Raw genomic sequence first — 12,490 nt, 5'->3', positions numbered from 1 at the left:
GTACATTAAACTTTAGAAAACATCACAGCACTCAGTAAAAGTGCATTTTCATTCGAAAGATTATAGATCAAAGATTTGTAGTCTGTTGCAATTTTCAATCTTTATTGAAGCCAAAAAGAGGTTCTGTGCATTCAGTTTGAAACAACCAGTCTTGAGTATGTATAACAGCCGACACGTGTGTTGCCACAAGAGACCTTTTTCAAGGCTGTAAAATCATACAAAGTGCATCAGTATCAAAGGTACATGTAAATTCTTAGAGCATGCATGTAAAATTTCAAGAAAAAGGGTTGGGAGAATCAGAGACAAACTAAGTGCACTTAGTTTGTCTGTTTCTCGTTACCCTTTTTCTTGCAATTTTACGTGCATACTCTAAGAATTGACATGTACCTTTGATACTAATGCACTTCGTATGATTTTACAGCCTTGAAAAAATCACCTTGTGATGAAACACATGTCGGCTGTTGTATATGCTCAAGACTGATTGTATCAAACTGAATGCACAGATGATCACAGAACTTCTCTTTGGCTTCAATAAGATTGAAAACTGCAATGGAACTGCGAATCTTTGATCTATAATCTTTAAAATGAGAATGGACTTTTACTGAGTGCTGTGGTGTTTTCTGAAGTTTAAAGTAATTTGTAAACTCAGGTATCCGACTTTAAACACCTGATTCAAGAGCCAACGTTTTTATTCTCATGTCAGTTTCTACTAGTCAACTGTGTTGCCTTTCTTGTGGTTCAAAAATATGAATTTCAATGGTCCTACGAGCATGAAACTGGGGTAACAAATTATGAACTCGGCTGATGGGTAAAATAAACCGAGGTTCTGGTAGGTTTTGTGTTTTTGGGTCATAGACTTCCATTTATGGGCATTTTATTTGTTACTCATCCAAGCGCCTAGTTTTCAGCAGCTTGCTGTATGTAGGTCACGTTTTTTAAAGAACTAAAATGTGAAACTATACAGTAGTCGAATTTCATCGCTGACCCAAACTAGTTTCCAATTCTGTATATTCTATTCCTTGTAAAGTATTTTTATCTAAGTTCACGTATCTCAATGTGCTAAACAACAAAATTAGATAATTGAATGCTTTGTATTGTCTGTTTGGATTCTGATAGTCAAGTGAGTTTGCAATTGTGTTTGAATCCCAGCTCGTTTGGTATCAGGTTTCTATTTTCTTAGGCTATTCTTAAGTTTAGATTTTTCAACATGAGAAAATACAAACTGATGCTTTTAGCATTTTTGGAACAGACTGTATTTTTCCAAAGTTAGTGGGCAAATATTCTGTGGCTAGTAAGGTGCTGAAAAGTAAATGTATTTTTTATTTTTTATTTGTATTGTATAAAGTACTCATATACCAACATGGAAAAATACAAAACTAAGTTCTGTTATAGGTTGGAGAAATTTGATTTTTTCCTGCAACGTTATGCAATGGTATTTACTGTAATCTGCATACCTTTGCTTACATTTTCTTGTAAGAACTATTTTTCCTACTGAATCCCTCAATTAAAAATTAGGTTTTACTGAGATTTTAGTTGGAAAACATACTTTTAGAGTTTTTTTCTTGCGATTTAAACTTTTATGAAGTATTGAAGGAAACTTCAATGAACAATTTATGTGGAAAAAGTTCACAACTTTTCTGAACACTACTCTTCAATTCCACTGCTAGATCAATAGGGAGTTCTTGTTCTGTTGAGGCCCCAACGAAGTTCACATTTTTGAACGCCTTGGTAAGGTTTCTTTCATTCTGTCAACCAAGTGCTTGTTTGTGTAGGTGACGTGTATGCACTGATCTTAAAACAGGAGCAATAGGCAAGCTGTCCTCGTGTGTCTTTAGCCACCTAGGTTGAGGAACCTGTGCCATGTCTGAAAATGCAAAATTAATATGAAGAATGTTCCTGATTTGGATTCCTCTGTGGAGTAAATGGGTTTTTATTGAGGCGAAACATGGTGGATTATTAATACCGGATTTTAAATGGCAGAAGAGGCTGGGCTGGGCCCAGAGGGGTCTAAGAAGATGAGAGACAAGGTCCTGGTGCTTGGGGTAAAGAATCTAACATTCTGCCAAATTAAACAAATAATTTATCACATTTTTTTGCAAGAACCATGTGCTGTATTGTTTTGCTGCCAAAAACATCCAACCCCGAGAAAACACAACACACCGCCTGCGAGCACACCACTGGCTTCCTGTAGGTAGATGAGAGTTCTTCAAGGCACTTTGTACTGACTGTCCACTGTGCCTCTTACGGAAAAGGACCACTGTACATACAAATGAAATTCAAGAGTTGCAAACAAAACAGGGCACTGCACTCCAGCCTTGCACCAAAGACTGTCTTACCGCCTACTACAAGAAGTCCATAGGAGGCACAGCTTTCTCAGTACAAGCCTCCGAGCGTTGGAACTCACGATCACCCTCGATTTCAAGCATACAAAAGCCTTTAGTGTTCAGAAGAGTCATATAAACATGGCTAACATAACTATACCATCCTATAACCTTGAGATAGGGCGCAGTACAATAATTCCTTGGAGTACAATCTACAGCACACAGACAATCACACAACTTTCTATGTCTGGGTGAGTAATCAAGGGCAGACCTGTGTCTAACCTGGATATTATATACTAATGTTAATTCATATATAACAATTCTGGCCTACACTAATACCAATACCATAACATTCACAATTGCGCGGCATGTTGTAGTTCAAACAGGCTGCATAACAACTGCCTTCTGCTGCTTGGCACTCCTGCACTCAAGTAAAACAGAGTTAATACAGGTTATATCTATCAACCAGTACTGTACCAGTCCACAGCAATAAACAGCCTTAAAACACCTGAACAGGCAGGGAATAAATGAAGAGAGCTGCCACACACTGATAGACACGGGATGACTCTAATTTAGTCCACTACTGCAGGTCCCGAATTATTGCATATTAGGAGCACTCGTTTGGTTCTCCCACAATGACCATCAAATAACTTAATAAAGTCCATCCCACCAAATCTTCCCACCATCCAATGTCTCCTTCCAACCTATCCCTGCCTGGGATCTTAAACAAACAAACATCTAGAGCATCCTAGACTGTGATCTGAAGAAATACGATAAAGAGACCCACAGAGTAGCGGTGGACAAAGAATTCCACTCCGCCTGCGGAGTTCAATGAGTTTTGCCTTCTCTGCGATGAGTTCCGCAAAACTCTGCGAAGCGACGCAGAGCAGAGTTTTTTCTCTCCAGCAGCTCCCCAACCTAAGCAAGAGAGTGCTTGCGAGAAAAAATCATACGCTAGACCTCCACCGACGAGATTTCCCAATGACGGCGGTCGTAGCAGGTCGCGACCGCTTGCGTTGAGAAATCTGCCTCTCACATTGAGGAAGCTGCTGCTACAGTAGAATGTCTACTCGAGAGGCAGAAAGCAGCAGTGCCCTCTGGAGCGATGCGTAGTGTCGTTCGCACTGATTTTACAGCGTGGGACAAACTCCTGGTGCTAAAAATCAGTGCGAGCATTTAGCAGACTCCACCGCTTGCAAGAACTCCGTGGAGTGCGGCAGAGTTCCACGGAGTAGAACTCCGTGAAATCTGCCCCGGCCTACACAGAGCTGATCAAAGCTGCCTGCTTACTAGAAACCATAAAGGTGCGCCTCTCTCACACTTTTTCATCCATCACACTGCTAAGCGCCGAGCTCCTAATGGAAGATTCCATACCGGAAGACAAATGAAAAGAAATGACGCATGAAACTGCAAACTCCACTAGATGGCGGTCAAGTACAGAAAATATTTCCCTTGTTTTAGTAATCCCTGCAACCGAGGTGAATGATTCTGGGTTTGACAGTGTATATTGTAACTGAGTGCTGAGAAAGCAGAAGACTTGAGAGAACGTCTGAGCGTTTGCTAGCTTATCTGAGAGAACAAAACACATCTGAGTGTTTGAGAGAGAGCACGACGGAGTGCTTAAGAGGGCTTGAGAGAGCAGATGTTAGTGTTCGGAAGGGCTAATCTGAGTTTTTGAGAGCAGATCCCGGTGCCTGGAACAGCAGGTCTGGGTGCTTGAGAGAGCTGACCTGAGAGTTTGAAAGAAGGGGCCTGGGTGCTTGAGAGAGCAGGCCTGCAAGCTTCAGAGTGCATCTGTGCACATTAGAGAATACCCCTGGGCTCTCCGTGCACAGGCAGTGGTGCTGAAAAGGAAGACCCTAATGTTTTAGCGAGCCGGGGTGAAGGGCGCGAGAGAGCAGGTCTGAGTGTGTCAAGGAGCAGGCATTAGGGTTTAAGAGAGCAGGCGTGAGAGCTCGAAAGAAATAATCTGAGGGCTTCAGAAAGCAGACGTATGAGCTTCAGGGAACAGATCCAATTCTTGAGAGAGGCTTGAGTGTTGAAGAGAATAGATTTCAGTGCCTGAGAGGACCGGACTCGGTGCTTGAGAGGGCTGATCCGCGAGCTTGAGAGATCAGATTTGGGTCTCTGACAGGGAACACTTGATTATACAAGGAAAAGGCGAGAGTGCTTCCAAAACATACGACAGAGAAGTTTGCGAGAGCAGGTCTGAGCACTCGAGAAAGGGCTGTGAGCGCGCCTGAGGACTTGAGACAGCACACGTGAGTGACTGAGACAATGGGCCTGGGTGCATGGAGGCTCAAGCCCTCGAGCATGAGCGCACCCCTGAAGACCTGAGAGAACAGGCGCGAGGGCCGAATGAGAAGGCAGTGGCTGGTGCTTAAAAGGGAATGACTGAGGGCAGTGGTGCAACTAGAGCCACATTTCGGGGGGGACTAAGAAAAAATTTCAGGGGGGGGGCTGAATCTTTAAGCAAGAGTGGGGCTGCAGGGGCTCTTAGAAGGGGTGAAACAACAGCGAGGCAACAGCGAGGCCTCATTAACATACAAATGGTCTTTTAAAGACCTGAGAAGTGCTCGGGTGCGGCTGTGTTGTGCCCGGGAAGCTGTCTCATCCCGGGCTGCCACACACGACGGTGGGGGGCTGAAGCCCTTTGCGTCCAATGGGTGTTGCTCGCCTGACTGAGGGGGCGAGTGAGTTCCTGGGAGAACACATCCGAGTGCTTGAAAGGGGGGATGTGTGCTTGTGAGCGCAGGTGTGCGCACTTGAGAAAGCAGGATTTAGTACCTGAGGGAGCGGGCCTGGGTGTTTGACGGAGCAGGCCTGCAAGCTTCACACTGAACCTGACAACATGAGAGACAAGCCTTGGCAGTGGTGCTTAACAAACATACCCAAATGCTTGAGAGAGCAGGCGGGAGCGCTCGACAGAACAAGTCTGAGCTCTCTCACTCTCTCTCTCTCTCTCAGAGAGAGAGAGAGTAAATACTGGTTTCTGGGAGGGAATATTTGACAATACAAGGAGAAGGCTAGAATGCTTTGAAGACAATGATGTTTGGGAGGGCAGGCCTGGGTGCTTTAGAGAGCATGGCATGCCAAGGTGTTTAGAAGAGTAGGCTTCAGTGAGCGGATCAGAGTGCTTGAGACTGTAGGTCCAAGCGCTCGGAGGAGAGAGATCAGGCCTTAAAGACTGAGAGCACAGCTGAGAGCCTGACCGAACAGGCCTGAGTGCTCAATAAGTGCCCATTGGCAGGTCCACCAGAATTACCATGCTGCGGCGTTAATTATGGATTTGGCCCAGTTACCACAGAATCCACCATTTGCTGCCCAATCTGCAATTTGTACCCAAAACTTGTTTCTAGGCTAAATGCAGCAAACGATACTAAGAAAGGGGCAGTTCATACTGCCGCAGGTGAAGAACTTTGGCAAAGGTTGACAGGTCACATTTTAGTTACGTATTGATGGGTTTGGGTGTTAAACTGGTAGTAATGAGGTGAAACCTTTGCCCATGCCGTATTAACACGAGTAACAATAAAATAATGAAGTAAAGCTGTGACAACATGTGTCGAATTCTACAGCATAATTTGCCTTTTCTTGCTGCTTAATAAGGTCAAACCGCCAGCGTAATTTGGTGCAAACCTGCCGCATAATTCCATGGCCCTGGGCATGGTTCGTAAAAGGGAAGGCTCGGGTGCGTGTGGGATGCAGATCGGGATGCCTGAGAAAGCAAGCCAGGGTGACCGAGGTATCCCTCCCTCTCTGAACTGCTGCCGTTCTTTGGCCCACGCTTCTCATTCTGCTGACGTCACCAGGGATCTCGGGGTACCTGCGGGCGGCTGCTGTTTCCCCTGGATTCCGGAATCCCCCTCAGGAACCGCGCGCGCGTCGGAGGTGCACGTCCTCTGCTCAGTCACACATTCGCCTCGCGCTGCCAAGTCCGGAACATTCTGGTATTTTCTCTGTTCTCTGAACAGGTCTAAGATCCACATGAGTTCCTTTTCACGATTCTAGGGTGTTTGTTTGTTGGCTGTTGGTGAAGAATCCCCACACGCTCAAAGAGAACATTAGCAGGATTTCTGTCCACGAGAGAGGCGTGTGATTCAGGTGACCCCAAAGCGCGCTCTGTCCCCAGCCCCTACATTGATGCCACTGAGTCCTTCTGTGCCTTCATCTAGCCCTAGCAACAGAGACCAAGCCCTACTGAGACGCTACCAGGCCTTACTGTGACGTCATTAGATTCTAGTGGGATATAATGGGGGCCTAAGATGATGCCAACAAGCCTACTGTGATCTCAGAGCCTTACTGCCAGACAACCATCGTTACTGTGATACTGAAATGCCCTAATGTGACGTCTGATCTACACAGCCCTTCTATGATAGCCCTAGAGCCCGACCTAGCGGGCTCTACCGTCCATTAAAGGCCCGCTCCAGCGTTAAAGGCCCGAGCCGAAGACGGGCTTTAACAAGGGAGCGGGCCTTTTAGTGCCAGTAGGGCCCGCAAGGAGGGCTCTCAGGCTGTTAGAACATTCCACCCCTAGAGGGCAGAAAGTTCTAATTACTTAAAACAAAGGCCTCTCGGAGCCCGAATGGGTTTCGGGCTCCGAGAGGCCTTTGTTCACAGCAGCAGCTGTGAACAAATGCATCATTGGTATGTTGCTCTGCAGGCTTCTACCAGCCATTAGAAGCCCGGTGCACTCCTTTGTCTTCAATGGAGGAGTGCTCCATATTCCAATGTTCTAAATTGCCGAAAAGCCCCATGACGGTGTAAGCTATGCCTTGTGTGAGGTCTTTAAAGTCTATTTTGATGGTTCCAAGTGCGCATGTGTTGGTAACGGAACCTGTTGTGATGTCAGCGATCCTCAGGATGTCATCACCAAGGACCTATGGTACTATTGTAACGTGCTAATGTGATGTCAGCAAGCACTGTCGTGATGTCACATGATGTACCAAATCCTGGGGTTCATAATACTGCCAGGCTTCTACTGACAGTTTATCTGTTTAGTGTACATTGCCTTCACGTTAACAACTTCTCCATTGATATGTTCTTTACAGTGGACATCCTGATGTACAAGCATAACGCAGTGCCCAGAGTCACACATGTGTGTGTGCCTTTCCTGTCCCCAGCTCTTCTCCAACCCGGTAGGCCTCTCAAGGCACTGACCTATTGGTGATTCTCGCGACTTACTTGTTAGGCTGGTAAGGGGCAGGTCCTGCAACCTATGGGTACAAACTGCCCTAAAGCAATTCAAAAGCAAAATACAATCCTGAAATTCATTAGTGACCAGAACAGGTTCATGTTTCTCTGCAGTATGACCACAATCCGCGAGCAAGGTTGTGTCAAGCGACGGCGTCACTCCACGCCATCAAGGACATTGGTTCCAGTCTTAGGCTTTTGTGTGACAACTTCATTCCTCCTGCGTATAGTAGTTTTACTGTGAACCCATACACCTCATTTGACTACCAACCCTGACAACAAATATTAACATTAGGCTGGAACAGTGTTGATACTGACATGGTGCGAGGTGGTCACTAACTTCTGTCTCTTGCACCTGAATGCCTGACACACAGACGGTAGGTGAGTGCATTTACCGCTCTTTCGTGGAAACCATTTCTGTCTGTCTCATTATCTACCCACACATCCGTCTATTTACCTATATATGTGTCTATCCGTCCCTTCATCTTTTCAGCTAACTACATGTCCGTCGGCTTGTCTGTTCATCTGCTTGTCCTTCAATCCATCTGTCTCTTTATCTATCAACAGATCCGTCTGTCCTTGAATCTTTACTTTTACCTGCCTAGCCATCTCTATGCCTGTCCTTCCAGATATCTATCTGCACAGCTTTCTGTCTACTTAGCCACACGTCTATCAATCTGCGTATGTGTCTGTCTGTCTATCTGCCTTTCGATCACTGCTACCTACATCCATGCGCCTGCAATCTATAGGTCTGTCCCTCTACCTACATGGGTATCTGTCCATCTTTCTGCTATGCACACAAACATACATCTGTCTTTCTAATAGTCTGCCTTTCACCCTACATGTCTGGCTGTCTCTCTGATGTCTGTCTGTCTGGCTGTCTCTCTGATGTCGATCTGTCTGGCTGTCTCTCTGGGGTCATATTACAGTAGTTGCCACGGGTGTGCAACGGGCGTTTGCACCCGCTTTGTTCCCCACCCGGGGCACTTTGGTATTATAGAAGGGGGCGCAGACGCTTGTGCGTCCTCTTCTATAAAACCGATAGCGCTGGTGCGTTTAATGCACCAGCGTTTTCTTCAGAGGGTGTTCCCTCATTTGTATAGGGGTGTGCCCTATGCAAATGAGGAGATTCCTATGACTCTGCGCTCTCGGCATATTAAAGACAGGGCCGCAGAGTCAAAGAAGCCGTCAGGAGGCGCACTGACAGTGTGCCATTTAAAAGGTGGCGCACTCTCAGTGCACCCCCTAACAGGGGCCCTCTGCAGGGGGTAAAGGAGGTCCAATGGACCCCCCAGACATCCCTTTGCAGGCGGGTGCAGTCACTGACTGCACCCACCTGCAAGGGGATCTCTAATCACCTTTGAATATGCAGGCGGGTGCCGCCTGTACAGTGAAAACACGGAGAAGCTGTTCCGTCTTTTCACATGAACGCGCTGCCCTGGGGGCAGCACAAGTTTGCAGCTGCCCTAGGGGCAGCGCATTCACCATAATAGGGCGCATTATCCTGGTTTGCGACCGGCGCACCTTTTGAAAGGTGCGCCGGGTGTAAACAATGATAATGTTTTATACGGCCCCTGATGTGTATATGTCTATCTGTCTCTCTGATGTTTATCTGTCTGTCTGGCTGTCTCTCTGATGTCTATCTGTCTGGCTGTCTCTCTGATGTCTATTTGTCTGTCACATATCCCAACTTTTTCATTACCCTTTCTTCCACCAGCTGTTCATCAACACTTGAAAGGGCCGCCATGCACTTTCTTCTAACTACGCCATGACTTGCAGCACTTTACATTCATGTGGAGGCTGGTATCAGTCAATTATTTGTAAAGCGTGCGTATATTTCATCCAGTGGGAGGATAGAAGGACGTAATATCCGCCTCATTCATTAAAACCCCCGGCGTAAGTAAAACCTCACCCTGCAAACCACATCCCCACCACTATCTCAGACCAGGGGAAAAATGACAGTCGCTCCTCCCATGGGCAGCCTTCGTGGGGTAAATCCACTACCACAGATACCAGTCCGTCCACAAGAAAGTAAAGCGCCAAGAGGGTGAGGAATTGAAAAAACACTGAATTATTTTAAAAAGTATTTAACATGGCATACACATGTAACCAAGGGAGAGGAGATTGGTCTTCTGGAATGCGCCCTGTGTTTACACACACTCACCTAAAAACGTGTTGGAAATATATTCAGAGACCTGGTTCCCAGAGCGGCTCATTTCCGAGAGGTGAGTTAATTCACGGTTCAGCATTCTCTTGAACTGCGGAGGAGAGGAATGAAAAAAACAAAGGTGAGTGCCAGGCCATTGGGAGGGGATCACAATGGCAATGCCCAGCTGGCACAGGTCCATAATGGACACCTATGGGACATATCTCATCAAACCCATCTGCCCGGCCACATCACTACCATATCATGGAGCCAGCTCCCCGCCATGTTTCAAAGCTTACCAGATTCTTGCGAAAACACAAGGGAAGATGGAGAAAGTAGATGCCCAGTTGGGGGGGGGGGGGGGGGGGTGAGGGAGGCATAAGACCTCGCATATCTCACTTACCCAAAACTGGCATTGTTGATGCACTTTGTTAATCTTCATTTGCTATGGTATACATAAGGAGCAGTGTTGTTTGCCCAAACTCTCTAAGAATTATTCTTCGACATTGGTGCTTGCCGGTACTTCTCAATGAGACATAAGCAACAGGGACATCGTAAGGGTTTTGTAGGCCCGTGCTCCTAATAGCTTTGAATTTATGATCCAATTTCAGCTCTTTCATGCACCCAGGCATACTCATCCAAGTTTTAAATGACATGTAATATTACTGTGAATAATCTTACTGACACCCTCCTATTTCTCAAATGTGAAGTCCTGTTTTGATCTAAAAGAAATGTTTTTATGGATGATGCATGGAACGTAAACACAACATTTCTTTGTAAAATGTTGGTGATGGATTCTCACACAACACCCACATTAAAAATAAATTAGAGAAAAACAGTATTTAGAATAATCTGTTAAAGAATTATTCAAGGTCATCAGTCAAGACTCTCTGCAAAACAGAGCTGGCTTTATCAGCCCCCCCCCCTTGAAAGGCTGGGGTCCTGGGCCAAAGCCCACTTTGCCCATGCCTTAAAATGTCTCTGGTATGCAAGCCAGTTGACAGGAATTGGTAGCAGTAATTGGTCTGGCATAGGCAAGCCTGACAGTTTTTACTTCTTCTTGCAGACTTGTACAATAGGTATTTTAAGCCAAAAACAAATGAGTAAAAATACCATGTCTAAATATGTTTGCAGACAAATAAGTAAAATTTGACCCATTCCCCCAAAAAAGCATGTTGGCAAGACTATCTCCGACACATAAGTAACCTATTCTTTAGGAAGATGTGCACGTGCAAGATGCTATCACTCATAGTAAAAGAAACCAATGACTGAAATGGAGTGATCTATTTCCTCATGCTGTGATTGGTGGAAACAAATTATGAATGACTCTTGAACAGACCAATGGATAATAAATATATATATTTGTATGAATGTTGGCAACTGCTAAAACTGTCTCTATGCCAGAACTAAAAACTTGACACACGTAGACCACTTTAAGATGACGCTTTTGTAGGTACAAAAGGAAGCAAGTGTTCTGAAATTAGAATTTATTTAGAGTGTTTTGATATGAAACAAGAGGGGGTGAAATAGTGGTAGATTGTTAAAGTAGTAGTGTACCTACTGAAAAGCTGTTCTAGTGTTTATAAATAGTACCTTACATAGTGTTAATAAACCGTATTTATATATAGTAGAATACTGTTTATTTCTATGAAATTACATGTTATATAAGGGAAAGATGTTCTTGCGTACCAAATAGTACACATAGAAAAATGATTATTGTACTGTTAACTGCTTAACGGAAGAATGTGGTTTTGTTAATAAATAACAGTTCACAGAGTGGGCAGCTGTTAATAAACCGTCTGCATAGAGAGGCTGTTTCTAGTGTTAATACGTTGTAGTTTGTGTATTACAAGACTGTTTAGAGTTAATAAACATTAGTTCACCTCATGGAAATTTGCTCTGGTGTTGATACACTGTAGTTCACACAGTGGAAGGCTGCTGTAGTGTTAATAAATAGTTGAAACACTGGAAAGCTGTTTTAGCATTAATAAATAGTTCATATTGTGGAGACTATTGTGAATTAGAAGTTAATATCGGAAAAAGTGTTCTCGTGTTAATACGTAGAAGATCCTAATGTGGAAGACTGTTTATTGTAAACAATTATTAGTCCGCATAGTGGACGGCCTTCTCGTTGGTTATATAGTAGTGTACACAGTGGAAGGCTGCTCTGGCATTAAGAAGTAGTTGTACACATCACAGAAGATTGTTTTTAATTAATAACTAGTAGTTCACATGGTAGAAGACCTGTTAAAGGAATATTAGTTCACACTATGGAAGAATGTTTCTGGTTAATGAACTAGTTCACAGAGTGGAGAACTGTTCTACGGTTAACAACGAGTAGTCCACATTGGGGAATGTTGTTTTAGTCTTAATAACTAGTTGTTCACGCAGCGGAAGATTGTTTCTTGTTAATGAAACTGTGGTAAACTGCTCTAGACTCAACAAATAGCAGATCACATAGGAGAAGACTGTTTCTTGTGTAGTTCAGTAGTGGAACACCGCTCCGGTGATAGTAAATAAGGTCCCAACTAGTAACATCTTCATTTGATGTTATTACATCGGTGGGCAAGAGGTGGAAGGCTATTCTTTATTTCTCAACTAGAAGCTGCACTAGAAAAAGACCGCTCTTTTGTTATTTTCTGGGTGCTCCAATGGTAGAGGGCTATCGTTATTAAATGTGGGCTTAGATACTGTAAGTATTTGCTGAGTTAGACGTGAGGTAGATCTTGTCTAGTGAATGCTGGATCTTGCAACATAACAAATCTAAAGTAGATACACACAAAAAGGAGTGACACAAAGCACATCTGCTCAGCCTCACACTGTGGTGCGTCTT

The 12,490-nt window shown here is 44.5% G+C and overlaps 1 protein-coding gene across 3 annotated transcripts in view; it reads right to left on the bottom strand.

Moving 5' to 3' along the window:
- PDE4A (phosphodiesterase 4A) overlaps positions 1 to 12,490 on the bottom strand; it is an 888,137-nt gene that overhangs the window by 52,877 nt on the left and 822,770 nt on the right. For all 3 annotated transcript variants that reach the window (XM_085600756.1, XM_085600757.1, XM_085600758.1), the window contains exon 7: positions 9,676 to 9,769. In XM_085600756.1, coding sequence (XP_085456882.1) covers positions 9,676 to 9,769 — 94 coding nt within the window. The remainder of the gene's footprint in view (positions 1 to 9,675; positions 9,770 to 12,490) is intronic.

Source organism: Triturus cristatus, chromosome 4_2 (assembly GCF_964204655.1).
Source record: "Triturus cristatus chromosome 4_2, aTriCri1.1, whole genome shotgun sequence".
Taxonomy (NCBI): domain Eukaryota; kingdom Metazoa; phylum Chordata; class Amphibia; order Caudata; family Salamandridae; genus Triturus; species Triturus cristatus.
Note: the sequence above shows the minus strand (reverse complement) of the source record. Positions and strands in the feature narration are given on the sequence as shown.